The sequence below is a fragment of the Ursus americanus genome, chromosome 18 (assembly GCF_024610735.1).
Source record: "Ursus americanus isolate L20-20 chromosome 18, mUrsAme1.1.p, whole genome shotgun sequence".
Lineage (NCBI taxonomy): Eukaryota > Metazoa > Chordata > Mammalia > Carnivora > Ursidae > Ursus > Ursus americanus.
In genome coordinates, this window is record NC_142144.1 from 35,941,093 (window position 1) to 35,968,914 (window position 27,822).

The 27,822-nt window shown below is 51.3% G+C and overlaps 3 protein-coding genes across 3 annotated transcripts; all 3 read left to right on the forward strand.

The window, feature by feature from the left end:
• The first annotated feature begins 2,434 nt into the window (after nucleotides 1–2,434).
• Nucleotides 2,435–5,206, forward strand: SIGMAR1 (sigma non-opioid intracellular receptor 1). The gene is made up of 4 exons (XM_045780679.1): nucleotides 2,435–2,707; nucleotides 2,850–3,050; nucleotides 3,191–3,283; nucleotides 4,128–5,206. The coding sequence occupies exons 1-4, from the start codon at nucleotides 2,557–2,559 to the stop codon at nucleotides 4,352–4,354; spliced, it is 672 nt and encodes a 223-aa protein (XP_045636635.1). The 5' UTR covers nucleotides 2,435–2,556; the 3' UTR covers nucleotides 4,355–5,206.
• Nucleotides 5,207–13,238: 8,032 nt separating this feature from the next.
• Nucleotides 13,239–19,956, forward strand: ARID3C (AT-rich interaction domain 3C). Its single transcript, XM_045780736.2, has 7 exons — nucleotides 13,239–13,598; nucleotides 15,419–15,491; nucleotides 17,303–17,486; nucleotides 17,630–17,919; nucleotides 18,497–18,679; nucleotides 18,894–18,983; nucleotides 19,443–19,956. The coding sequence occupies exons 1-7, from the start codon at nucleotides 13,284–13,286 to the stop codon at nucleotides 19,541–19,543; spliced, it is 1,236 nt and encodes a 411-aa protein (XP_045636692.2). The 5' UTR covers nucleotides 13,239–13,283; the 3' UTR covers nucleotides 19,544–19,956.
• Nucleotides 19,957–20,585: 629 nt separating this feature from the next.
• DCTN3 (dynactin subunit 3) lies at nucleotides 20,586–27,205 on the forward strand. Its single transcript, XM_045780632.2, has 7 exons — nucleotides 20,586–20,729; nucleotides 21,977–22,061; nucleotides 22,750–22,836; nucleotides 24,934–25,017; nucleotides 25,986–26,044; nucleotides 26,638–26,697; nucleotides 26,891–27,205. Exons 1-7 carry the CDS (start codon nucleotides 20,634–20,636, stop codon nucleotides 26,978–26,980), a joined length of 561 nt encoding a protein of 186 aa, XP_045636588.1. The 5' UTR covers nucleotides 20,586–20,633; the 3' UTR covers nucleotides 26,981–27,205.
• Nucleotides 27,206–27,822: the final 617 nt, after the last annotated feature.

The following is a 27,822-nucleotide window of genomic DNA, read 5'->3' on the forward strand; positions in this document are numbered from 1 at the left end:
ATGGGGTGTCAGCTTGTGCTCTGTCCTCAGCTTGCCTTCTGCTCCCTCAACAGTGCCAGCTAACTCCTCACCCCCTTCAGGAGCATCTCTTAAGAAACATTGCCAAACCTCTCCTGTGTCTCCCCAAGATCACTTTTTGGGGGAAGAATACAATGGCTGAGATGGGGCCTACTGAGCCCTTCCCCTCCAAGATCTCTTCTACAACGTCGTTAAAAAGAAAACTACAGGCCCAAACTGGTGTCACATATGTCGAGTTTTCAAAACCGAGTTTTCAAATGCCTCATCTAACTGTGGTTTAAACTTCCTCAGAAATGTAGTCTTCCCTGGTTAGTCAAGAATTTCCCAATTAGCACCAATGAGTCCCTACCTGGGCCCTCTCCCCCAAAGGAAGACGAGGTGATCTGCATAATAACATCCTCTGCTTTTCCCCTAAGGCAAAAGAAACTTCCCTGGAACAACCCTTTTCTCTTTCTGATAACTTTTTTGTCCCAGACTTCTTCCTATAAAAACCTTCCATTTCTGGGGCACCTTAAGCATCTGACTCTTGATTTTGGCTCAGGTCACAATCTCAGGGTCTTGAGATCGAGCCCCAAATCAGCTCCACAAATCAGCTCCTCCTCGGAGCTCCCCTCTACTTGCTAGATGGGGTGCTGCCTGATTCATGAATTGTTTAAGAAAGCCAAGTAGATCTTCAAATTTACTTGGTTGAATTTTGTTTTTTAACATCTAGAGAATACGGCTGTGACCAATTTTTTTTTTTTTTTAAACCATGTGTGCTAGAGAAGCCTTCTGAAAGAGCAGGGGAACTGCAGACCTAGAAAGTCCCGGAGAGTTCTGCCTAAACAGGGGCGCAGAGGCCAGCTTTTGGGGTTAGTCTCTGGTCCTCAGGGATCTTAAGAGAATGGTCAGCTCAGGAGTCTCACAGAAGCCGGAGCCAATACAAAAACGTTCCCTCCATCATGCATTTTCCTCTAGATAATCCCTTTTTTATCTTTCCCTTCTTGGCCAAGTTTCTCAAAAAATAGTCCATCTTCCCAGCCTCTACTCTTACCTGCACAATACACTGTAACATGTCTAGTGGCCTGTAGTAGGTTAAGTAATCTTAGTTGCTGTAGCAAATGACACCCCACCCCCCAAACTCAGTGGCTTAGCAACACTGTCCATTGTGGGGGGAGAGAGGAAGCAGTATTCAGAATTCTCCACTACTTAATTCTCTGTAACTAAGATAATAGATGAGGGAAGAGAGAGAATGTAAAGAATTTCACGGGTTTTAGGAGCCAGACCTGGAAGTGGCATACATAATTTCTGGCTGTACTGCATTGGCCAGAACACAATCATATGGCCTCATCTAACTACAGAGTACACCGTGGAATGTAACCTGGCTGCCTAAGAGCAAAAGGAAATAGATTCATGAATGTATAGCATTATCTCTGCTACATGCCCCTACTGAGAAACCTAATGACCACTTCCCATCATTTTATCAGAACTCTCAATTACATTTGACTGTGATGACCCTTCATTCCATCACTATCATGTGTGATGCTATGCTCTTCCAGTTCTATTCTCCTTTGTGTTTTGTTTATATAACAAACACATATGTTGCCACTTGAGAGGCTCTAACTGCTTTATAAATATTAACTCATTTAATCTTCATCACAATGAATTTATGTACTATGAGGTAGGTACCTTTGTTCATCCCATTTCACAGATGAGAAAACTGAGTCACAGGGTTTAAATAACTTACCCAAGATCACACAACTAGTAGGTGGCAGGAGCCAGGCTTTTAACCCAGTCCCGCTCCATAGTTTCTTAATCACCACACTTTGCTGCTTCTTTTCTCCTTTGCTTCTCTTCATCATTTCCCTCCCCATAACCCTGTTGGTTTACAATGCCCTCCTCTCACATTTTGTGCTTCAAAACAAAGAATGAATCGTAGGCTCCAAAAAAGACCCCATGCTGTCTCGCCTTTGTTCTTGCTTGGAATAGGCCTCATTCGCTAGAATGCCCTTCCCATTTCCCTTAAACACATTGCTCAGGCGCCACCGCCTCTAGAAAGCCTTCCGTAACATTCCTAGGCAGAAGAAGCGCCTCCTCCCACCTTCTGTGCTAGCAAAGGTGACAATCACAGGTCCCGGAAGGCTCTGCTTCCGGGCTCGCCCGCTTCACCTGGGAGCCCAAGCGGGCCAGTCCGTTCGGCGTGTCACGGCCACCAAGCCCCACCCACACTCACACCCCCACCCACACGTGGTATGGCGCTCGGAGACACCCCTTTTGTAGGCCCTAAAGGGGGCAGCTGGGATGGCTTAGCCCCGCCCCCTTGCATCACGCGCGAGGCTCCGCCCCACCCCTTGGCGCTCCCCGCTCCCCGAGAGGAAATGGTTCAACCCGAGGGGCGGTGCCCGGGTGCCCGGACTGTTCTGATTGGTCAGCACAAGCCGTACCACGGCTGTGGCGGGGGAACGGTAGTGGACTGCGCGCCGCAGGTTTGGAGGCAGTGGAGTCACAGTTCCAGGCCCCAGTTTGTTCCTTCGCTACTCTGCCAGGCCGCCCGCCGGGATGCAGTGGGCAGTGGGCCGGCGGTGGTTGTGGGCCGCGCTGCTCCTGGCTGCCGCAGCTGTGCTGGCCCAGGTGGTCTGGCTCTGGATGGGCACGCAAAGCTTCGTCTTCCAGCACGAAGAGATCGCACAGCTGGCCCGGCAGTACGCGGGTGAGCCGACGGATGACCGGGCGAGTGAACGGGTGGAGGGCAGAGGGCTGGGGAGGCCCGAGCCGAGCTGGGAGTTTCAGAGGCGCCTTTCCGGAGTTCGGAGTGGTGCTGGCTCTGACTGTTGTTCCTCTGTCCCCGCCAGGGCTAGACCACGAGCTGGCCTTCTCTAGGCTGATCGTGGAACTACGGCGGCTGCACCCAGGCCACGTGTTGCCCGACGAGGAGCTGCAGTGGGTGTTCGTGAACGCGGGCGGCTGGATGGGCGCCATGTGCCTTCTGCACGCCTCACTGTCCGAGTACGTGCTGCTCTTCGGCACCGCCCTGGGCTCTCGCGGCCACTCGGGTCAGTGCTGGTGGCGGGCCGAACTGGGAGGCTGGGGCTGTACAAGGGCTCATTCCCTCTTTTCTGATGTTTGGTCAAGCCATGTATTGATACCTGATATTAATACCCTGATACTGGGTGTCCATCTGATTGTCCCTCAGGGCGCTATTGGGCTGAGATCTCGGACACCATCATCTCTGGCACCTTCCACCAGTGGAGAGAGGGCACTACCAAAAGTGAGGTCTTCTACCCAGGTGAGTAGGGGGGCTCTGTCAGAGAAGTGGGTCGCTTCGTTCTGGGGTGCCCATAGTTGGAGGAGAGCCATAGCATGGAAAGGGGGTATGTTGGGGGCTCTCCCCTGGTTCCCTTACCCCCGCAGATAAGCCACAGGTCGTTGATTGAAGCAGGTCCAAGGGTCTCTGTTGCTTTCTACTGTCAAAAGGAAACAAATCGTAACAGCTTCCTGTTAACCATGTCTGATTTTTATCTACCAAGACACTGTTTTATTCATCCAATATTCCAGCAGTTGTTGGGGAGACAGTTGGGTAATCAAATACGCTCTCATACCCCCAAAAACAAGACAGACCGTCATCTTCCATGTTTCTGTGGTGAAACATTTTACATAAAAAGTAGAGCTTTGGACTTCCACGTAAGTTTGAGGTTGCGTGTTACAGGCATGACAGGCATTATAATTGAACAGCTACATTTCTCAGAAAGCCACACGAATCTTACAGTCACCCCTCCCTATCTAACAGGCACAGCCCAAGTTTAGCTAAATTTCTGCCTGACATGAGTGAGGCTTGGGAATGCAGACTTCCAGGACTCCCATACAGTGGCCCATGGCCAGGTGAGGTGGCCCTCCCTGGCTTCCCCCCAAAGAGGACATGAGCCAGGTGATGCCACAGAGGAAAACTTAGAGGAGTGGCTATCTTGGCTTCTTACTCTTCCAGATGGGCGACCAGGCCAGTGAGGTAAGGCTTTTTCCTTTCCTGAAGCTTCTGCTCTGTTCCCTGCCTCCAGATAGCCCACGGGCTAGGGAGGTGGCAGCAATGGAAGGGGAGGGCTAGGCTCCTTATGTGGGTACTCCCTGTTCCCCAGGAGAGACCGTGGTGCATGGGCCTGGTGAGGCAACGGCTGTGGAGTGGGGGCCAAACACATGGATGGTGGAGTATGGCCGAGGTGTCATCCCATCTACCCTGGCCTTCGCGCTGGCTGACACAATCTTCAGCACCCAGGACTTCCTCACACTCTTCTATACTCTTCGCGCCTATGCCCGGGGCCTCCGGCTTGAGCTCACCACCTACCTCTTCGGCCAGGACCCCTGACCAGCCAGGCCTGAAGGAGGACCTGTGGCTATACAGGAGCGGGCAGGCCCGCACACATCCACTTCCTGGAGCCCACGTGAAAAGACAGGGACATACTCACAACATGCAACTACTAAACTAAGTTCTGGTGTACAAGCAGGGACATACATGCTTACACAACCAAACATAGAGACTCATGGGAACATACGGGACATACATGCAGATACAATCCCATGTGTACAGCAGCTTCATGCATTCACACCCATCCAGAAAGGAAGGCCCATATATACCAAGGGGGCCAGTCATATGCAGACACACATACTACAGGCTTGACTCACTAGCTTTCCAGAGCTTCCCTGCCACCAGTCAGGGCTCTGGAGTTAGGGATGGGTGTGGGTATTATACTCTGTCTGGGCCTGACCCCTCAATCCAGCAGCAGTTGAGGGTGGAGGAAGATGAAGGGTTGCCTGTGGAGGCCCTCTTCATCTCCCTGTCCTCACCATATGCCTTACCCCCATTCTCTTCCCCTGCTATGCAAGTGCTCTTGTGGACTGTCCCCCACCCTCTCAGCAACCAAGTCAACTGGGGAACTGTAAGAATGGAGAATGCTGAGGTCAGGGTCCTGCTATCCTGAGAGACCCCTGCCCCCAACCCCATTCATCCCTCAGGAGTATGATGGGGAGGCTGGCTTCAGTTCAGGGCCCACTGCTGGGCAGGGGACCTAGAGAGGTTAGCCTAAGTCCAGGGAGCCATCCCTGGCCTAGAGAAGGCCTTTTCTGCACACATGCACCCCCATCACGGCTTTCAGACACTGCCTTTGACGCACTGTCTGCCCATCTGTCTCTGTTAATAAAGACCTGTTGAACGGTTTCATTTCTTCGTGTGTCTGAACAGCAGGAAAACCTGCTAATGTGAAGAAATTAACGGCTGGTTGAGATGGTGTGTGTCTTGATCTTGCCTTACCTCTGCTGGGCCCATTCTGGAAATAGCCCTGGGAATCCAATCCTGGATGGCCATGGGGTGGCAGTGTATACCCACTTTTGAACTGAAGGTGGCACAGTAATCATTTTTGTCTGTTTCCAGGATATCACGTCCACCCCCAACCAGAGTTAGGAGTTCTTCCTCTCCAGTCTTCCTTCTCCAGGACACCTGACTTGTAGAAGCCCCCAGGGGTGGAGAGCAGGGACACTACCTGGTGGTATCTGAGGTAGGTGGGGCTGGCAGTAGGATGAGGCAAAAAAAGTGCCTAAGGTGCACCCACTCCCAGGGATACTGCATTTGCCTTAAATTTTGTACCTTGGCACCTCACTTGCCTCATTCTTCCTGGCCCTGTTCTGAGGTTGAGTAAGACCCAGGCCACTCTCACTTCTTAGGACTCCTGGTATATTAAGAACAGAAAGAAACTGGTTATAAAAATACACAATTTTTTTAGATTTTATTTGAGATGGAGAGGGAGAAGCAGGCTCCCTGCTGAGCAAGGAGCCCCATATGTGACTCAATCCCAGGACCCTGAGATCATGACCTGAGCCCAGGGCAGATGCTTAACCAACTAAGCCACCCGGGCGCCCCAAAAATATACAATTTTTATATACAAACTCAACATTTTGTAAAGTTACTTATTTATTTGAGAGAGAGCACAAGCAGAGGGAGAAGCAGACTCCCCACTGAACAAGGAGCCCGATGCGGGACTAGATCCCAGGACCCTGGGATTATGACCCAAGATGAAGGCAGATGACCAACTGACTGAGCAACCCAGGTATCCCCAAACTCAACATTCTAATGAACAACAACACAAAAAACTACATGTATAACTGTTTGGAAACAACATCAAAAGTTTCAATTTGTGGCTCTGAGTGAATGTGAGGCCCAGGCAAGATGGCCATTCCAACATCTCTCTACCACCACCGTATTGGCCATGACAGGTCCTGGCTGGGGCCTCTCTACTGGGTTGCAAAGCCAAGCCTCTAAGGATTTCTCCCGCCCCATAACCCAGCTCTGCCTCTAGGCTCAGAGACCACATCTATCAGGCATGCCCTAGCTCCCCTTGTCTTCTCTTCCTTTCCACATAGGACTAGGCTCCCAGACTCCTCCCTATCTCAGTTGCTAGGTCCAATGGTTATTTCTTAACTTTCATTTGACTCAGTTAATCACTCTTAAAACACGGCTTCCAGGACACTACTCTTCCTGAGTTGGCCCCTTCGCTCTTTCTTATCTCCTTAACTCTTAAATTGGCTCCTTTGACTTTCCAAGACTTAATCCTCAAACTTCTCTATCTACACCTCTCCTGGTGTTCTCAACCAACCGTGTCTTTTTTTTACAGTTTCATCGAAATATAATTGACACATAACATGCTGTTAGTTGAAGGTGTATAATACAATGATTTGATATATGTATAGTGGAATGATTACCACAATAAGTTACATCCATCACTTCACATAGTTACAAGTTCTTTTTTTCTTGAGGTGAGAACTTTCAGTATCTACTCAGCAACTTTCCAATTCTATATATAGTATTTAATATACTAATATACTATTAAGTAATACAGTATTAGAGCATTAAGCTCCACATTACATCCGCAGGACTTATTTACCTTATAACTGTAAGTTTGTGCCTCTTGACCACCTTTCCTCATTGCTCCACTACTCCCCCCACCCTGCCCCCATGCCCACTCACCCCCTGCCTCTGGCAATTATCAATCTGTTCTCTGTTTCTGTGAGTGTGGATTTTTGTAGAGTTCATGTAGAAGTGAGAACACACAGTATTTGTCTTCATCTGACGTATTTCACTTAGCATAATGCCCGCAAGAATGAGTGTATAAAGAAAATGTGATATAGACGTATGAGCGTCCGTATGTACATACAGTGGAATATTATTTAGCCATAAAAAGGAAACCCTTGTCATTTATAACAACATGGATGGATCTTGAGGACCATCTATATGTCTTAACTCCTATTTTTTTGTCTTAACCTAAACCTCTGAGCTCCAGGTTCAGCTATCTGACTGCCTCCATCTACACCTGAATGTCTCATTGGCATCTCACACTTAAAATGGCAGCGCGGGGGCACCTGGGTGGTTCAGTCAGTTAAGCCTCTGCCTTTGGCTCGGGTCATGATCTTAGGGTCTCAGGATCGAGCCCCGCATTGGGCTCCCTGCTCAGTGGGAAGTGTGCTTCTCCCACCCCCCTGCCTGCTGCTCTGCCTACTTATGCTCTCTCTCTCTCTCAAATAAATGAAACTTAAAAAATAAATAAAATAAAATAAAATGGCAGTGCAAACTGATTTCTCTCCCAACACAGCACCTCTTACAGTCTTTACTGTCTGAGTTCAGGGTACCTACATTTACCCAGCTGCCAAGAACCTTGGCTCCATCATCTTGGATACCATTTTTTTTTTTTTTTTTTTTTAAGATTTTATTTTTGGGTGCCTGGGTGGCTCAGTTAGCTAAGCATCTGCCTTCCGCTCAGGTCATGATCCCAGGGTCCTGGGATCAAGTCCTACATCGGGCTCCTTGCTTTGCTTCTCCCTCTGCTTGCCTCTCTCCCCACTTGTGCTCTCTCTCACACAAATAAATAAATAAAATCTAAAAAAAAAAAAATGTATTTTTAGGGGCACCTGGACGGCTCAGTGGGTTGAGTGGCCGGCACTTGATTTCGGCTCAGGTTGTGATCTCAGGGTCGGTGGATCGAGCCCCATGTCAGGCTCTGCTCAGCACGGAATCTGCTTGTCCCTCTCCCTCTGCTCCTCTCCCCACTCACTCTCTCTCTCTCTCAAATGAATAAATGAATAAAATCTTTTTTAAAAAGATTTTATTTTTAAGTAATCTCTACACCCAGCGTGGGGCTTGAACTCACAACCCTGAGATCAAGAGTCACACTGAGCCAGCCAGGCACCCCATCTTGGATACCTTTCATTCTCACATCCAATATCCAAGGCATCAACAGATCCTGTCAGTTTTATCTTTAAAACATATCCAGAATCTACCCATATCTTGCCTCTTCCACTGTTACCACCTGATCCAAGCCATCTTGGACCTGGATTACTCTTGCCTGGATTACTGAAAGTGCCTCTTAATTAATCCTCATGTTTGTATCCTGTGTGGATGATTCTCCACACAATAGCTAGAGGCAGACTTCTACTCTCTGCTCAGACACTTCTTCGTTTGTTCTTTCTTCTGCTCAAAACTTTGTAATGGCTTCCATCTCATTTAGTCCTTTAAGTGCCTCCAGGAACCTACTCCAAGGCCCATGTTAGTGATGACCAAACATCTGACCGTTTACCCTGCTTACTTTATTTTAGCACAGTGGCTTCCTTGCTTTCCTCCGACACACCAAGCAAACTTCCACCACAGGATACTTACACCTGCTATTCTGGCTGTAGTGCTCTTCCCTAGATATGCCTATGGCTCTCTTACTCCACTCCTTCAATACTTGGTTCTTCCCTTAACATTTTTGTAAACACAGAAGGGTGTTTGTTTGTTAATTTTAATATATTATTTATTTATTTAAGTAGGCACCACGCTCAACATGGGGATCAAATTTACAGTCCTGAGATCATGAGTTGCATGCTCTGGGGTGCCTAGGTGGCTCAGTCGGTTAAGCATCCGACTCTTTATTGGCAGGGGCCATGATCTCATGGTCTTGACATTGAGCCCTGTATTGGGCTCCACGCTCACCGGGAGTCTGCTTGAGATTCTCTCTCCCTCTCCCTCTGTCCCTCCCCCTGCTCACTCTTTCTCTCTCTCTCTAAAATAAATAAATCTTTAAAAAAAAAAAAGTCACATACTCTGCTAACTGAGCCAGCCAGGCGCCATCCCCCTCCCTGTTCTGTGCTGGTTTTATTTTATTATTTATGTATTTTTTAAGATTTTATTTATTTATTTATTTATTTATTTATTTATTTATTTATTTATTTATTTGACAGAGAGAGAGAGAGCACAGCAGGGGAAGCAGCAGGCAGAGGGAGAGGGAGAAGCAGGCTCCCTGTGCAGATGCACAGCCACTTAACCATTTGAGCCTCCCAGGCGCCCCTCTGTGGTGGTTTTAACATGCCTCCATAAAATTCTTGCTACTCCTCCCTTTAAGAGGTGAAGACTAATTCCCTTCCCCTTGAATATGGGCTGGACTTAGTTATGTAATTTTAATAAATACATGGCAGAAGTGACTGTGTGATTTCCAAGACTAGACCATAAAAAGCATGGGGGTCTCTTTAGTCTCTCTTGGGTCACTCTGGGGGAAACCAACTACCATGTTAGGAGGACACTCAGGCACCAGGTCCTATCCTATGCAGAGGGTCACCAGGGGAGAACAGCTTTATACCAACAGGCGTGTGAGTGAGCCATACTGGAAATGGATCCTCCAGTCCCAGTCAAGCCTTTGTGTAGCTGTAGCTACAGCCAACATGTTTGCTACAACCTCATAAGTGGTGAGTCAGAACCACCCGGCTATGCCACTCTCGAATTCCTGATCCACAGAATTGTGAGAAAATAAATGTTGTTTTAAGCTTGCTGAGTTTAAGTGCAATTTGTTACAAAGTGATAGGAAACATGTATCCTTCCCTTTCTATTCCCCTCAACCCAGATTTATTTTTCCCCATTTTAATTATTGCCATCTGATATACTATGTATTTCCCCCACTGGAATTATACCATTGTAATAAGGACTTTGTTTTATTTATTCCCGTGCCCAACAGTGTCTAGCAGAAAGTAGGTGCTCGGTAAATATGTGTTGGATAATGGAGGTCTACGTCTGTCTGTGTCTTTGTCTCTGTGAGGTTTAGGAGCAGATGGGAGCTAAGTGAGGGTGTAAGAGACAGCCTATCCTCTTCACAGATGAAGAGAGAGATAAACCAGGTCCCAGTAAAGCTTATTGCTTCCCCTCAGCCCTTCTCAGTTGTAGCCCTCCTGGCTCAGACCCCAAAGACAGGTTTACTGTGCTTGATTGATGATTGATTCCTTTCTTCTGAGAGTAGCTGCCCAATCCCTTGCCCCTATCCTGCTCCACCCTCTGCAAAGCATTCTCCAAACTCTCAGAACTGGAATTTCCCTAAGCCAGTTCCTGTCTTTCCAAGAAAAATCTTGCCATCTATCTCCTTCCAGGCACCTCCTCTTCTCTGAGCAGGGCGCTGGAGGGTAAGGGGCAGGGTGTGAGAGGAGCAAGCTGGGCACAGGAGTTCTGCAGAGCTCTACCCTCCATCCTAGTTCTCCAGGAGCCCCTAGGGCATGTCTGTCTGCTTCTGCACATTCAGATTCTCCCCTCTGGGCCCAGAGGAGGGAGCAGGACTCTCCCCAGAAGAACTCACAGCACACGAAGCTATGGGGGAGCAGGCATCAGTACTGAAAGAATTTGGATCACCAAGTCTTCTTGAGGGGTTGGGGTTTGTCAGGTCTGAAATCTGAGCAGGAGAACACGAGTGAGCCAAAGGTGTGAGCAGTACTGAGTTCCGGTACAGCCAGAGATGGGCCAAAGAGAACAAGGACTTAGTGCTGCAGTGGAATCTGTGTGGGGGACAAGGGTGGAGGCTAGAGGACAAGAAGAGCAGCGAGGTGCTCTCAGCACAAGATGAGAAGTGAGAAGAGCTAGTGATCCAGACCAGGACAAGCTGGGTTCGAGAGGAGGGGACTGATTGGGAGAGGGTGGAAGAGGAGGAAGGAGGCAAAGTCAAACCTGAATTTCTGCATCCCACAGGAATCTTAGTCCTGGGAACAGTGTGCCTCACTGGGTATGAGGTTGGGGGATGGTCCCTGGTGCTGGATCTGACATAGATGAGTTTCACACTCATGCCAGGTGTCAAACCAACAGATAAAGGTTGTTCACTCACACACTTGGAATCACTTCTGGGTGGCCCTCATGCTTTTGGTAGGTCTACCCCACGAAGAAACTGGAGAAGGTATGAAGTATGAGGGTGCCTGGGAGGAGGGGGATCCAGGCTTCTCAGAGGAAAAACTGTGGCCTGCCACTCAGGGCCCCCAAATAAGATACAGCATCTCAGCATCTGGGAGATAACTGGGGGTAGAGTGGGGCTGGAACAGTTGGCTGAAGGGTTCTGGAGATACAAACTGTGAGTCACACACAAGAGGGTTGAGGACGTGTGTGAAGATGGGCAAAATGCTGATAATGACAGTTGAAATGTGGGATGGATACCAGAGGTTCATAATACTATCCACTCTTCTTGGGTATATGTTTGAAAATGTCCGTAACAGAAGGTTACAAGAGCATAAAAAAAGAAGAAAAAAAAAGTGTGGCTATGTGTGTGCGTGTGGTGCGTGTAGCCTGCTGCTGTGGATGTGCAATCAGTTCAGAGACCTCTGAGTGCGTGAGCGCAGTTGTGAGTCCACCACCGTGGGCACGTACTGCGCAAGCTGCAGCGTGCATGCGGTTGGGGGCAGCACCTGGGCAGGGCAGGGGGAGAAGCTTTCGCTGTGGGTAGGCCCTCCACATTCCCCTCAGCATCTTGCAGAGTGACTCCCCTCAAGATCACGACCTGCTCAAGCCATTGGCGCTGTAATGTCCGTGTAACCAAATATGTGCGACAGGACAGCTGTGTGCCAGAACTTGTGACAGGGTGTGAACACGGCTATTTGTGTGTGAACGCCGGGCACTGAGTGTGGATTTGGGGGCACGACTTGGGGGTGTGACTGGGCCCTGGTCCAGAGTCCAATGGTGTTAGACTCCTCACTGTCCTTGGAACGATTCCCGGCAGCTCTCCAGCGCCCCCTCCCCCCAGTGTGGCAGGGTGGAGGGGGAAACACCTGTTGGGGGGCTGGGAGCGGCAGAGCCCCCCGGGGCCTCTCCCCCGGCGCCCCCGCCCGCGCTGCCCCTCTCGGGTCCCGCCCCCGCGGCCGCCGCCGGCAGAGCGGCGCGTGAGCGCACCGCGGCCAGAAGAGCGCACGGCGGCAGGAGCGCACGGCGGGGGACCCCGCGCAGGGAAGCGAGCCGAGCGAGGGGCTGCCCGGGAGGCGGGCGGAGCAGAGGGAGCGCCGTGGAGACGCCGGGGGCACCGGGCCGCGCCAGGCTGGTGAGTGCGCCGCGGGGAGTGGGGAGCCAGAGAGCGGGCGTCGAGACCCCGCGGTCGCGGTCCCCAGCCTTCCCGGTCCCGGGCTCTGCCCCCGCCGCCCTCGGTGCCCGCGCCTCCTCGGTGCTGGTCCTCTGGGTCTCTGCCCCGTCTCTCCGTCTGTTTTTTCCCTGCCTCTGTCTCTGTCTCCCGCTATTTACCGTCTCGCCCTGTTTCTTTCTCATCTCTTCTCTCTTCAGTCTCTGTCTCCTGCTGCGTCGGTCTTTCCCTGTCTCTCTCAACCACTGCCTCACTGTTTCTCTCTCTCCCCACCTCTGTCTCTGTCTCTGCTCTGTCCCTCTTCTGGACTTCCTGTCACTCAAGTCTTGTTATTTATCTCTTGCCCCTCTATCTCTCTTACTTTCCCTCTCTACCCAATATCTCTATCAATCTCATCTCTTCCCACTTCTGTCTGTCTGTTCTTGTCTCTGCCTGATATCTCTGCCTCTCCCCACCTCTGTCTCTCACTGTCTCTCAGTCCCATCTCTATTTCTATTTCCATATCTCTCCTGTCATTGTCTCTCACTTGGATCTCACTCTCTCTCTCTCTCTCCCTTCTCCCCCCTCCTTCTCTCTGTTTCTTGGTCCTTGTCACCCTCTCTGATCAGCTGTCTCTACCTGTCCTCTGTCAGTGTCCATTTCTGTCTCTTTGGGTCTGGCTTCTTGTCTCTCCTGCTCTTTCTACCTCTGTCTGTGTCGATCTCTGGGAAAGCTATCTTTCTGCTTTTTTCTTATGGCCCCCCACACTGCCCTGAATCAATGACCACCTCCTCTTGTGCTGGGGCTTGTGGGGGCAGCAGGGCCCAACACTCATAATTCCCACCCCCACAGGCGGCCCTTTCCTCTGGGCCCCGCCTGGTGCCAGCCCCCCCACCAGCGGGGGGACTGCGCCTGGAAGCTGTAATGGAGGCCCTGCAGAGGCAGCAGGCAGCCCGCCTGGCCCAAGGGGTGGGGCCATTGGCCCCTCCACACTCACTGCCACCACCACTACCTCCTTTGCCTGGCCCCCGGACCCTGCAGGCCCCTGAGGGGGTCTTGGGGGAGATTGGGACTGAAGAAGAGGAGGATGCTGAAGAGGATGAGGAAGGGGAGGAAGCCGGGGCAGAGGAGGAGGCAGCCGAGGAGAGCCGGCCAGGGACCCGGGGCCCCAGCTCACCTTCCAGCCAGCCTCCTGGACCTCATCCCCATGAATGGACATACGAGGAACAGTTCAAGCAGGTAGGACCCCCTCGATGTCAGGTCCTCTCCCCTTTCTCCTCTCTGGGCAAAAGCAAAGCCAGGTGATTCTTAGCCCACCCACCCCCACTGCCCTCTGCAGGATGAAAAGACAGAGACACAGAGACCTGGAGAGAGACAGTGGGAAGACTGAAAGATAGATAGTGACAGGGAGGGAGAGACAGACATCCAGAGACATACAAAGACGTGCATAGGCACACACTGAAAGGTGCAGGAGACGCCCAGAAACATGGAGACAAGAGACTGGAGGCTCTTGGTGAAGCTGGAAGGAAAAGTGGGAGGGGTGAGGAGCTTCAAGAATTCTTTTGAGCGAGTGGGATCTGAGGAATGGGGATTCCAGTTCCAGAACCAGAACCCTCTTACCCTACCTTCTCACACATCAAGTCGCAAGGTCATATTCCAGCAACCAGTGGGGGTTTCCTGGACTGCCTATTTCTGTCTTTAGAAGCAGGCTGGAGGTTGCTACTCCTTTGGCAAGCTGATACTCCCCCCCCCCCAACTCTTCCCTGTTGCATTGCCCTCATCCAAATTTTCTCCCTGGCCTGAGTTCTATGGGGGACAGTTTCTAGTCTGTGATGGCCGCTACAGCCGCAGTATGACTAAAGGGCTCCTGTACAGCTGGGAATGATAAGATCTTACTCATAAGAGCCTAAATTTGGGGTTCTTCCTCTCTGTGGAACCCATTTGGATGTTATTCTAAGGCGTTACTTCAGGCTGTCACTATGAAGGGCTCTGACTCTAGATGTTCTGGTGATGTTACTTGTAGGTGTGGGGTATTTTCCAGAAGTGTTCATCAGTGGCTAGTACTCTGTGGCAGTAGTGTCACACAGGGAGAGTTACTCAGAGTTCTGTGGCTCTAGTGACTGTTTCTCCTGGGTATAATTCTGGGGATTGATACTTGGAGAGCATGTGAGTTATTTGTGGGTATCCATCTAAGACTTTGGGCTCAGTTCTTGTGGGAGCGTAGATCTAAAGTGGATCTCTGGGGTTTGTTACTTATGGGTTTTTGTTTTATTTATTCTGAGAGTTCTTATTGGGGAGTGGAGTGTTACCTATTGTTGTTACTCAGGGACTGTTATTACGGATAAATGTTACTCTAGGGATTGTTTTCCTGGGTGGTATTTGGGAGGTGATACTGGAGATGGGGCTTCAGGTGACTGGAAATGGGTGGGATGACCTCTGGGCCTTTCAAGATCTGACCCCACAGGTCCTGGGTGGTGCAGGGCCATTACCTCTGTGGCAGCCTCTATAGTGGTTAGGTCACCATCCCTGGAAAGAGACAGACCAGAAGGTAGGCTGAGGGGCCCCAGGTTTCAATCCAGGAGCTTCTGAGTATCCACTCTGCCTGAGGAATGGGTTAGAGGTATCTCTGCCCTTCATCCCCAGCCCTGGTACACTGAAATATGAAAAGCAAGAAGACTTTGCAAGAATGAACAAGCCTCAGGGACATCTGTCCATTTCCTCAGTGTGATGCACTGTCCTAGCCTGACTTCCTCCCTGGGGCTCTGTGCATGCCCTGGAGGGCAGGCTGAGCCTCCTAAGCTTTCTCTCATCCCCTGTTCTCCAGAGGGATGGTTTGAGCTTTGCAGGGCACCCCTGGCCAGTGGAGGGTCTCTGTGTGTATTAGAAAAAGTGCCCCTACCTGCCCTCATGGGAGAGAGTCTAATGCCAGGGAGTCCACATTTCAGACCCTATTCACCCCTTCAGCTGAGAACCCTTATTCAGGGTATAACCTGAGTTGGGGTCCCAGGGGGAGGGGGGGGAGTCATTGGAGCTGAAAAATGACCTCAGTCCTTCCCCAGCTGTACGAGCTTGATGCAGACCCCAAGAGGAAGGAATTTCTGGATGACCTGTTTAGCTTCATGCAGAAGAGGGGTGAGTGGGATGATATAAGGGAAGGACCCCCACCTACCAGTTTTGAGGAAGGGAGACCCCAGGGTTTAGTCCCTAGGTTGGGTCCTCTCTGCAGAGGCCTGAGCTTGGCAACACCTATCCTTTGGGCCCTCAATAGCGTCTTTAACCTCTGACCCTGGCCCCCTCCTCCACCCAGGGATTAATTAGTGGCCAGCCCACTGGCAGGTTAATGAGTGTGGGATCAATTGGGAGGGTGGGAGGGAGGACTGGTAGGGGGGGTGGCTTGGGGGGGGGGTCCCAGGATTGGGGGGCTGGGAATGCCTTGTTCCTCTTTCGGTGGCCTTTCGTCCAGCCTTGTCTCTCCTCAGTTTCCCCTTGCTTTAGGCAGGGGACACCCAATGTGCTCTACAGCAGGAAGGACTGGGATTAGACTGAAGGAAGGACTTCTCAAGGGGTAGGGTGAGGACCATGTGAGTAGGGGTTATGAAGGAGGAGGAATTCCTTTTCCAGGAATCTCAGAGCTAGAAGAAAATGCAAGGGTCCAGGAGGAGATCAGGGTGAGCGGCAGTCCATCACTTAGGCTTCTCCCCAGATTCATGGGTCCGAAGACTGACTCATTATCTCTCTCTACAAAGCTAATTAACTCACTCGGAGCTTGGCCTGATAAGCCACTAATTAACTAGCTGCACTGCCCCCCCCCCCCCTTAGTGCAGCTGCTGGTCAAAGTCCCCCAGGCTTCCACTGCAGGCCCAGCACCCCCTTTTGGGATCCTTTCTAGCCAGAGACACTCAGTGGGGCTCCAGGTCTTTTTTGCTTCCCAGGGAGACCCAGTCATTCTGGTCCCAATGTCCCCTCCCTCCCCCTCCTCGAGGTCTCCCCTCCACTGGGGAAGTGGGGTAGGCTGGTCCCAGCAGGTCCCAGCATTCCCTCCATCACCCTCAGGCCGGGAGCTCTGCCTCCCTCTGGTCCCTGCCTCCCTCCGCTCCCTCCGCTGGGGGAGGAGGTCCCACGGGACCGATAATTTCCCCCCATTAATCAGGCCGCAGCTAATTGTTCGGGTCCAAAGGCGGCGGCGGAAGGGGACGGGATCGGTAAGGAATTAACTGGGGTCCATCGCTCAGCGCAGACAGGCCCCTTTGTCAGGACTGGCCGGCGGGGGCGGCGTGAGCTGCGGAGCTGGCGAGCCGAGGTGGGGTATGCTTCTTCTCCCATCCGCCATCCCCCGGTCTCGGGCAGCCATCCCAGGGCCGTTGCTTAGGGGAGTCCAGCTCTTCAGCACTATCAGGAAGTCCTTACTACGGTCTACCCCAGGGGTTGTCAAACTAAAGCCGGCTGGCCAAATCTAGCCGCCTGAGAGATAAGAATGGTTTTTACATTTTTAAATAGTGGAAAAAAATGAAAAGACGAATAACATTTCAGGACATGTGAAATTCGAATTTCAGGGTCTGTAAATAAAGTTTTTATTGTTAACACAGCCGGGCCCATTCCTTTAAATATTCTCCATACCTGCTTTCAAGCTACAATGGCAGAGTGGAGTAGGGACAGAGGCGATTTGGTCCTCAAAGCCTCTAATATTTATTGTCTGGACCTTTACGGAAGAAGTTTGCCGACCCCTGATCTAGCTTCCTGTCCTTCCTGCTACAGTGCAGGGCTTAGGGGCCCTGTGGGCTCTGCCTGGAATCCCACCTCCCCATCCCTCCCCCTTCCCTTTTCTCAGAGGTCCCGCCTTGTACCCTGGCCTCGTCCAGGCAACCGACTCCTTCAGTCCTTGAGGATGTCCGCAGACAGGGTCTTGGTCTTAGTGTCCTGACTCTCTGTACACCCCCCACCAGGGACGCCAGTGAACCGCGTGCCCATCATGGCGAAGCAGGTGCTGGACCTGTACGCGCTCTTTCGCCTGGTGACAGCCAAAGGCGGCCTGGTGGAAGTCATCAACCGCAAGGTGTGGCGGGAGGTCACGCGTGGCCTCAGCCTGCCCACCACCATCACGTCGGCAGCCTTCACTCTACGCACCCAGTGAGGCCAGGCGCGCGAGCGTTGGGGGAAGGAGCGGGAAGGGGGCCACAGGGCGTGGAGGGCCCAGGGGCGGGCGTTTCATTGTGGGTTTGATCACTTGGGTCCAGCCTCCTACCCACCCCGCCTCGTTTGTCCGCCTCTAGGTACATGAAGTACCTGTACCCGTACGAGTGCGAGACGCAGGCGCTCAGCTCCCCGGGGGAGCTCCAGGCAGCCATCGACAGCAACCGGCGCGAGGGCCGTCGTCAGGCTTACACCGCCGCCCCGCTCTACGGCTTAGCTGGGCCTACCTCTCGGGGAGCTCCGGGCCCTATCTCGGGTCCTGGCACCGCCCCGCCCACGCCCACGCCCAGCCCCCGCCCTGCCCAGGGCTCCGCCTCCGGCCTGCCGGCGCACGCCTGCGCGCAGCTGAGCCCGAGCCCCATTAAGAAAGGTGTGAGGGGAGAGGGGAGAAGGTTTGGGCGTCTCTGAGACCTGGGGGGTGCGCTGAGGTATAGAGAACATTAAAATGTGGCAACTCTGAAGTCTGGGAAGCATTGAGGTATGAGGGCAGTAAGGACTGACAGGGCTTTGAGGTTTGCTGACCGCTAAGGTTTAGGGGTTCTGAGGTTTGGGGTCAATGAAGCCGTGGGAGGTCTGGGGTACGGGTTACTGCGGTGTGGGCCTGAAGCTCAGGAAAAGGTCCTTTATTTAGAGGAGCTCCAGTCCACACCTGTCCACCTAGGGCTCCTATTTGCATGTAGTTTTTGCCTCCTGTGATCTGTATTATTTAATAACTAGGAACAAGGAAAGGCCCCACATTATCTTGGACCAACCTAGGCATATATACTGGCCTTTGGGTTCTCCAGCTTCAGAGCTCGAGGCTGAGACTCTGGATGCAACGAGGGAGAGGGGGATCAAACTTGGTACTTCAGCTTGGGTGACCTCCGTTGGTCCCAGGCCTGGGAGGAGAACCAAATGCAGAGGCAGAGTTGGTTGGTCAGGCAGAGCTGAATGACCTGTTCTTCCAGAGGACAGCGGAATTCCAGCGCCTCGACTGGCACTGCCTGTGGGCCTGGCTTTGGGACCTGCAAGGGAGAAGTTGGCACCAGAGGAGCCCCCAGAGAAGAGGGCTGTGTTGATGGGGCACATGGACCCACCTCGACCTGGAGCTCCCCCCAGTTTCCTGCCCCGTGGCAAGGTTCCCCTGAGGGGTGAGGAGGGGCTTGTTGCTGAGAGGTCTTCAGGCCTGTGCACTGAGGGAGGGCATAGGTGTTGAAGGTGGGGCAGAAAGATCCCTCAGTAGACAACCGTGTGGTAATAGATATTGGGCTGAAGTGGAATGGGGGCTATATATAAGGATGGGGGGGAGCTTGTAAGTCTGAAGTCTGATTCTCCAAAATGTGACTCCCTGCCCCTCCTGGACAGAAGAGCGGCTGGATGGGGCTCTCAATCTGGCAGGCAGTGGTATCAGCAGTATCAACATGGCCCTAGAGATCAACGGGGTGGTCTACACTGGTATGGGTACTGCAGGCTGTCTATACTGGCATGAGGTCAGGGGTATTTGCTCTGGCATGGGGATTTTAGATTTTCTCAGCTAGCATGAGGTTCAGGGATATCCAAACTTGCATGGGTAATGTGGGGCTCAGGGGATTGTTAAAATGGCATGGGTTAAAGGGGTGTTGACAATGGCATGGGGTCTAAGGCATGACCTCTCTGGCATGGGTACCATGGGATGTCTGCCTTGTCATGGGCCTATGTATCAGTGTAAATATTTCTTGTTTACCTGTTTGAGGGTGTCTGTATTGGCATAGGAGTCTCCACTGACCTAAGGGATTTGTCCTCATTGATTTGTGGCAGGGATATGTGTGTGGTGTTCTAATAATCAGGACACTGACTTTTGTTTTCCTCTTCTGTTTCTGTGCCCACCCCTCCTGCCTGTGTTTTCCCTCCACCATCTCCTCACCCATTTGTCAGGTGTCCTCTTTGCCCGTCGCCAGCCTGTGCCAGCTTCCCAGGGCCCAACCAACCCTGCACCTCCACTCCCTACAGGGCCCCCTTCCAGCACCTCACCCTGAGAACTCCCACTTGGAATTAAGAGTCCCAGCCCCAATGCTGAGAGGGAGAAGAGACATCCCCCCACACCTTGATTCTTCCAGCGTGCCCACTCTAGGACCCTGGGAGATGACCCCTCCCCCCCACCATGCCATGTGGACTTGAAGCCAAAGAGTTTTCTTTTGATGTTACATCTACCTCATTGTAAAGGGAGAACACCTCCTCCCTTGCCAACCCCAGCAGCATCTACCAAAGAGTTCTGCCCCCAGTAACCCTTATCATCTCCTCATGTGCCTCCCTGTGTCAATGTCATCTTTAGGACCCCACCTCTTCAAATCAGACCTGCTTCTCTTCAGAAGCGATGTGAAGGGTTAGGTTGGGGTGTTGTGAAGGAATCGTCCCCCAGGTCACATCTGAATAATAAAGCTGCAGTCCTTCCCTCCCCAGTGCCTCCTCTCCTTTTTGTTTGGGTCTGGGGGTTGGAGAGGGATTATGTGGTATACACAGCTTGTGTTGGGCTGGGGGTTCTCAGAGAAGACAGAACAGCAAAGGTCCATGAAAGTAGAGGCGCTGGGTTTCATGAATCAGACTGCCTGAGTTCAGGGGGTATAGCTCAGGGGGAAGAGCATTTGACTGCAGACTGCCTGAGTTCAAATCCTAATTCTACTAGAGTGCGGAGTGGTCTTGGGCAAGACATTTAATCGCTTGAACCTTAAAAGACTCCTGAAGATTATGGTATCTCACGGAGTCTCCTCCTGATCTATGGGAATGGACCAATCCTTAAATAATAGGTGCATTTATATGGGCAGTCTCGGGAATGGGGTGGGAAACTTCGCTGGTACCCTGGAATTAGAAGAAAGGCAAAAGTTTGTCTTGACAAGCAAAAGCTGGAAGCTAGGGTAGGGCCTGACAGGTAGCCGTTGCCTAGGTAACCAGACAGCTTTTAGCACCTTTCACGGGCCCTGCCGGTCACTTCCGGCATCGGAGGGCTGAATCGTGACGCCACTTCCCGTATCGAGGTCCGCCCTCGCACTCGGATTAGCCAGTCTTCTCTATTTGGCCGGAGGTCCCGCCCCCTGACTGTCCCCCGACTGCTGCGGGGCGGCGGTGGCTATGGCGGCTGTGACCGATGTGCAGCGGCTACAGGCCCGTGTGGAGGAACTGGAGCGCTGGGTGTACGGGTCGGGCGGGCCGCGCGGCTCGCGGAAGGTGAGCGATCTGGGATCCAGTGCTCTCTTTCTGGGGGCAGAGCAAGAGCGGTCTACTAGCCTGGTCCTTGGGATGGATGCTACCGCTCCCGTCTCATCTCCCGCAGCCCGGCCTTTGAAATAATAAAGGTTCGAAACCTTCCAGAGCTTATCGGATCCTCAGGGTCCATTTCCATGGAGGGCACTGAGGGTTGTTAGGACCGATTGCGATAGGCTCAGTGTGAACTGTAACTAAGACTCCTCTGTCCTCGCGGGCTAGCTGGGGAGACCTGACAAACTCGAGAAGCTGACTAACGAGTTTCAATAAGAGCTGAAATCCGCAATGGAAGGGCCGTCACAGAGCCCTGCGTAATTAATTGCTAAATATTGTACAGAAAGAGGTCCATGGGACGCCAGAGGAGGCAGAGCAAAGGTGGATAAGGAAGGCTCTAAGGGTGGGAGGTGAGGTCTGAAAGAGCCAGGACTAGGAGGGGGAAGGGATTGGGTACCGGATGTTGAGATATGGACCCGCACTCCTTCACACCAGTGACTGAATTTTGACAACGGTGAAGCTTAGTTCTCCCAACCCGCACCCCTTCACCCCCTTTTACTATGGGAAGACCTTTTACTGAAGGTGGAGTGTCAGGCATACCCTGGAGTTAAATGCATCAGAGGTAATGATGTCTTTTTGTACACTTCTTGTGGAATTAGTTGTCACTAGCAGATTGTGCCCCATTTGAGAACTGATTTCTCAAAACATTTGCTCCCGTTGACATCTTTGACACTAAGCCCTTGTTTTCCTCCTACCTCTATGGCTGTTGCTGCTTAGTCCTATTTGCCTTCCCATATATATGACCCTTGAATATTGGCATTCCTCACCCCATGTTCTAAAACCTGGGTGAGATCATTCACTCCCATAGCCTCTCCTTCTGTTTGACCCTTTAATATTGGGATTCCTCACCCTCTACCCCAAAAGCCTAGAGATAGGAACCAGGGAATAGAATGTATAGGATGTGCTAATGCCCTGTAAACTCTAGTATAGTTAATTACCTCCGCAATCAGACTTGAAACTTCCCAAGGACTACATGATTATTTTCCCCTTCACACTGAGGATTCCCGGAAGGTGGGGTTGCATCTCCTTTAAGACAAGAGAAGGGGGCCAACCTACTTTGCTGGGACAAGGAGATTTGGAAGTCTGAGGGTTCTTCACCTCTTTCAAGCCTTGAGTCAAGAGGTGAATCTTGGAATTAACTTTCAATCCCCTTACAGGTGGCTGATGGCCTAGTCAAGGTACAGGTGGCTTTGGGGAACATTGCCAGCAAGAGGGAGAGGGTGAAGATTCTGTACAAAAAGAGTAAGTGATTCCATAGGGTGCCTGCTTGACCTCCTTCCCACCCCTGTGCTTCTGGGACCCGGCCCTTGCCCTCCAGCCCACTAGGTCACTGGAATCGCCCTATGGGGATAGAATGTGAAGATATTTCCCTGCTGAAATGGTAAAGTGGGGTGTTGTGCTTAAACTCCAAGCCCATGAGTGTCCTAAGTTACAGGATAAGAGCTCTGCCTCAAAGGTCCTCTTGGTAAAGTAGGGAGGAGAGGTATGGGATTTCCATAGGCAAGGTTCAAAGGCAGGAAAGAAATTAGGCACTGAGAGCCCCAGGCTTTTTCAGCCATACCTTTTTGATTATATCAAAGCAAACAACCTAAAAATTAGAAAAAGCTATGGCTTGTCTTGGTGGCACTGAGGGGCAAGGAACCTTCCACCATTGGTGAAGATAGATCAGTGGGAATGAGGGCCCCAGGATAGTGGAGGCAATTTTGTTCCCAGCTGTAAAGGCTGAGGTTAGCCAGGAGGTGGTCAGAGGGAAGAAACAGGGAGGTGGGGACTGATGGAGGTCTGGATGGGCACTGTGGGTGTCATCTCCTCGCTCAAGGCTCTCCCCAAGGTTGACCACTAATATCCTTCTAATATCCCCTAATGTCCTTTATAAGACAGATTCCCTACTCCCCAGCCCCTTCCATTTTCTGTCTTGCTTCTTTTCTAGTTGAAGACCTGATCAAGTATCTGGATCCTGAGTACATTGATCGCATTGCCATTCCCGATGCCTCTAAGTTGCAGTTCATATTAGCAGGTAGTGCTGGACAGTGTGTACACATGCATCTGGGGATTATGGATCGTGGGGGAAGTCGGACACAGAGATGGCCTCCCTGCCAGTCCTCTCATGGATACAGCTCTGGAAACTGCTGTCTGGAATTCTGGCCTGGCTCTGGGCTGAGGCCTGAGGTCATCCTTTGGTCCTCTAGTAGGCCTTGGTTGTGGTATCATTCTGAGCCAGCCGCAGAACTGAACTACTGAACTACACTGAACTACTTCAGTGTTCTATCAATGGTCTGTCTCTACGATTTTCCTTCAGAACCTTCCTCACTTCTGCTCACTAGACAGGGGAGCTTCTAGGACAGGGTGGGAGCAGACAGCATTGCATTTGGGAAAGGTGAGAATATTGGTATGTATGAGTTTCAACATTTTTCTCTCAGTGAGAAAGCACTGGGATTTCAGAGTTCTAGGCAGGAACTCTGACATTGACTTGGCAATGTCTGCTACTCAGTTTAGTCAGCCACTTCCTGAGGTAGGGTTTGCCAAGTACCTGTGTTTGTTCATTCATTCAAAAGATGTTTAATGATTGATCATCTTCTGTGATCCAGACTGTCCTTGGTGTGAGGTATATGGTGCTGCCCCAGAACATCCTTAGACTGGTGCCGTGGCTCAGGTATCAAGTCCAAGAGATCTTCTCCTACACCGACTCTGGAGTCTAGCCTCTCCATCCCTCCCTGACCACTGCCTCAATGTCTGTCCCTTCATACATGAATAGTTGCAGTCTTTTAAGTCCTCTTCCTGACCCTAGTCTTTCCCCTTTTGCATGTGATCCAGTATTCTCTGCCCCAAACACATCTGCAACATGTTACTTTGTCTACTTTGGAACCTCAGCATCTCCATCTCTCTCCTTGCTAGAATAAAATCCTAATTCCTTAGCCTGCCATTCAGAGCCTTTTATAGTCTATGAATCTCCCTTCCCATGCAGCTCTGTTTCCTGTGCTCTCTTTGAGCCTGTTCAGCCAATTGAATTCTTTTTCCTCTATTAATTGATAAGTGTCCTTGCCGCCAAACATTTGACATTAACAGTCAGCCCTTCTTGAATGTGCTTCTTACTCACTGCAGCCGTTGAAATCACCTGTGCCAGGTCCAGTCCAGATCCTGCTCTTCTCACTGGGCTCTGCTATTACTGCCCCAGCTCTCCAGAAGCTTGTAATTGTCCTTGCCTCTCAGGGCCACTGAGCAGAACCTGCTGATAGTCTGCCACATGTCTTCTCTTTCATACCTTCCCAGGAGTCCTTGGGCACGGAGACCCAAGTCGGAAGTACTTTGTCTCCTGTGGCGTCAGAGGGACTCCCTGAGTTTGTTGACAGGAGGCTAGAGGAAGAGGCCTTACAGTTAAAACTTTAAGAAAGGTGGGATTTGGAGAAACTTAGAGGCTCCTTGGGCTCAAGATGGGTGATACCAGAGGCATCTAGGAGAGATGGGGGCAGAATGGGGGAATGTGCACCTAGAGAAGGGGGCAGCAGGCAGAGTAGCTACCCCATGCTCCAGGACTCAGCCATCTCCCCTGCCAGGTCCTCAGCCCCTTGCATAAGAGTAGCGGTGCCCAATCAGAAAGAACGAGTTCTCAACATTTGCTGCAACATGGACGGCACTGGAGGAGATAATGCTAAGGGAAATAAGTCAAGCAGAGAAAGACAATTATCATATGATTTCTCTCATCTATGGAACATAAGAACTAGGAAGATTGGTAGGGGAAGAAAGGGATAAAGAAAGGGGGGTAATCAGAAGGGGGAATGAAGCATGAGAGACTATGGACTCTGAGAAACAAACTGAGGGCTTCAGAGGAGGGGGTGGGGGAATGGGATAGGCTGGTGATGGGTAGTAAGGAGGGCACGTATTGCATGGTGCACTGGGTGTTATAAGCAACTAATGAATCATCGAACTTTACATCAAAAACCAGGGATGTACTGTATGGTGACTAACATAATATAATTAAAAACATTTTAAAAATTACTTTTTTTCCATAGAATTTTTCATTTTTCAAAGAAATAAAGCTGAAAAAAAAAAAAAAAAAAGAGTAGCAGTGCCCAGGCTTGCCTCACTGTCACTATCTTGTCTGTTTTTGCCTCAGAGGAGCAGTTTATCTTATCCCAGATTGCACTCCTGGAGCAGGTGGAGGCTTTGGTGCCCATACTGGACAGCGCTCACATCAAAGGTACCTCTTTGTGGGGCTGCAGCTCTGCTATTCTACTTGGGGAGGTGGATGGATGGCCAGGACTTCCCTGTGCCTCAGGTTCCCTGGGTTCAAGCTAAGTCTGCTCCTTGTCTTTACCCTCACCCTGGGGGTAACCTGCTACCTGCGTTGGGTAAAATGGCTAGACCAGAGAGTCCAGTTTCAGAACCTCAGGCGGTTTGGACCTAAGGACACTAGTCTGAGTCCAGCAGCCCCCAACTCTGGGATTCCATCTACCTTCTTCAGCCCCTAAGCTTCTGTTCTGCATGGTGCTGTGTAGCCCAGATTTTACTGTAAGAGTTCCTGCCAGGCATGTGAATGTGTGTAAATTCTTCCCACCACACTGTTGAGAGCAATCCCTGGGCCTGTTTTGACAAGCAGACAGTGACTTTAATTGAATCCAGATATCCATCTTGTCTGTCTCCGGAGGTATTTTTTCCTAGTTACCCCTCCCTACCCCTGATCAGCTATCTGCTGAGGGTCTGACAGCCTTAAGCTGCAGGGCCAGCATGGTGGCCAAGGCTCTGGGTGTTGGATTCCAGGTGGACCAGTTTAGGAACCTGGCATTCATTCTCAGCCCACCTGCAGGCTCCTTCTTCCAGGCAGACCTGGTCCCACTGGGCTGAGTGCAAAGGGACAGATCCCATGATAGGCAAAGCTTTCTTTACTTCATCCTGCTTACAGCACTGGGGTAGGAACATGGGGCAACTCTGGGGACCCCAAGGTTTTGTTTTTTCCTAGGAGTCTGTATCTTTGCCCCCTCTGGGTCCTAGAGTAAGACTGGGGTGGGCAGGGAGCCCCACCACCTTTAGCTGCAGTGGTCGATGAAGCCTGGCGTTTGCTTAGCTTCTCCACTCAATACTCTAATCCTGCTGAAGACCTAATAGACTATTGAGCAGTCCCCGGGGAAGGCACGAGCATCATCGGGCAGTGCGTGTTGTGTTTTACAGCCGTTCCTGAGCATGCTGCCCGCCTGCAGCGCTTGGCCCAGATCCACATCCAGCAGCAGGTATGGGAGGGGAGAGGACTGGAAGGGAAAGTAGAAGTGGTTAGGCTCCTAGTGTCCACCTGCCACCTGGGGAAGCCGCCTTAGGCTACCCTCACCTCATGTCAGCTCCAGGGGACACGTGAAGGGTTATCCTTTATCTTCCATCTGCCTGAGGTCTCTTGCCTCCCTGAGTAGGACTATTCTGAGACACCAGAAGATTGATGATGGGAGGTGCCCAAGAATTTCTGGGGATGGTGTGTCCTTGACTAGGAGTGGAAGAGCTGTTATTTATTTTGTTTTGTTTTGTTTTACCATTCCCAGGCCTTAGATTAAAGTTCAAAGAGGATTCAGATATAGGGGACAGGGAAGGAGGAGACATATACTAGCAGGAATGTTTCCTGAAATGAGTGGTCCACTCTCTCTTAGGACTGCTGTTAGGGTACCCATCTGGAAGCCTGAAAGTGCCCTGTTAGAAATTTGCTCCTTTTGGCTCTGGGGTTAAACACTGCCTTTTCTAGGCTTTATGGGGAGTGATGGTTCCTGGTAAACAGGAAAGTTAGTGGGAAGTTTGGGCTTTATCCAGTTCCTTTCTCTGCCATATGTCGGCCCCATAGGACCAGTGTGTGGAGATCACTGAGGAGTCCAAGGCTCTCCTGGAGGAATACAACAAGACTGTATCCTTTCTGTTCAGCCAGGCCCCTAAGGAATGCTGTCTAAAGCCCTGTCCTTTTGTTCCATCTCCAGCTCTGTCTCTTTCATCCCATCCCAATGAGCCTATCTATTCCTCTCCTCCCCAACCCTTTGGCAGATGGAAAATCTCTCCACTCCCTCATTCAGGCTCTTGTTCTCACCTTGACCTGCCACCAGACGATGCTTCTCTCCAAGCAGTTTGTGCAGTGGGATGAGCTACTTTGCCAGCTAGAGGCCGCCAAGCAATTAAAGCCAGCAGAGGAGTGATGGCTGCTTCCCTTTCCTGGATGGGCTGGGACAGCCAGGCTCCAGGGCCCTGTGCTAAACTGCCTTTGTAACAGGGCAGAGGCAGCTCTGTATTTATTGGATTCTCAGCCTACCTGTCTGCATTCAGGTGGGGCTCTGAGATCAGATGTCTGGCTACTTGAGGTTTGCTATTTGCACCCCCTCCCCACATCAGTGTCCTATCAATAAACTATAGAAATCACTGGAGGAGTGTGCCAACTTCCTGGTCTGTGGTGGGAATGATGGTGAGGATGGGGGGGGGGGGGGTAGAGGGCAGAATTGCCAGCCTTCCTAGTGGTTGGACCAGGAGCTATTCTCATCCTGGACTGGCTTTCTGGGAGATGTGGAGCTCTCAGGACAAATGCTCTCATTTGATCGATATGAGTGGAACATTTGTTTGTGCATCCATTTATCCCACATTTATCAAGTATCCTCTAAATGTCAGATACCATGCTAGGTGAGGAGAATGTGATCCCTGCCCTGCACAGACTAGCTGGGGAGATGGTCAAGGAAAAGAGCCTTCCCACCAATTGGGCACTGGGTCCTTTGGAGTACAGAAGAAAAAAGGATGGGGGAGGCAGCCCTGGAAGGTGAAATGCAAGGTATTTAGAGCCAGGGGAGCAGCAGGTGCAAAGGCAGAGAGGATCCTTGAGGTTTCTCTCTTGAGTCTTTCTTGGTGCTATTAAGCAGGAAGAGGAGCCTAGAAGAGGTTTGGTTGCAGGGCTTTGGGCTCTGGGGTAGAGATGGGTTGTGTGTAGGTAGCCGGGGCGGGGGTGGGGGTGGGGGGGTGGGGTGACTGGGCTGGAGAGGGAGGGAGCCTGACG

Coding starts and splice junctions, on each gene's coding strand:
- SIGMAR1 (XM_045780679.1), top strand. CDS start 2,557: ATGCAGTGGGCAGTGGGCCGGCGGTGGTTGTGGGCCGCGCTGCTCCTG. Junction 3,051..3,190: donor GGGCTCTCGCGGCCACTCGG/GTCAGTGCTGGT, acceptor ATTGTCCCTCAG/GGCGCTATTGGGCTGAGATC. Junction 3,284..4,127: donor AAGTGAGGTCTTCTACCCAG/GTGAGTAGGGGG, acceptor CCTGTTCCCCAG/GAGAGACCGTGGTGCATGGG.
- ARID3C (XM_045780736.2), top strand. CDS start 13,284: ATGGAGGCCCTGCAGAGGCAGCAGGCAGCCCGCCTGGCCCAAGGGGTG. Junction 18,680..18,893: donor TGGCAAGGTTCCCCTGAGGG/GTGAGGAGGGGC, acceptor CCTCCTGGACAG/AAGAGCGGCTGGATGGGGCT. Junction 18,984..19,442: donor CAACGGGGTGGTCTACACTG/GTATGGGTACTG, acceptor CCCATTTGTCAG/GTGTCCTCTTTGCCCGTCGC.
- DCTN3 (XM_045780632.2), top strand. CDS start 20,634: ATGGCGGCTGTGACCGATGTGCAGCGGCTACAGGCCCGTGTGGAGGAA. Junction 26,045..26,637: donor AGATCCACATCCAGCAGCAG/GTATGGGAGGGG, acceptor TCGGCCCCATAG/GACCAGTGTGTGGAGATCAC. Junction 26,698..26,890: donor TGGAGGAATACAACAAGACT/GTATCCTTTCTG, acceptor ACCTGCCACCAG/ACGATGCTTCTCTCCAAGCA.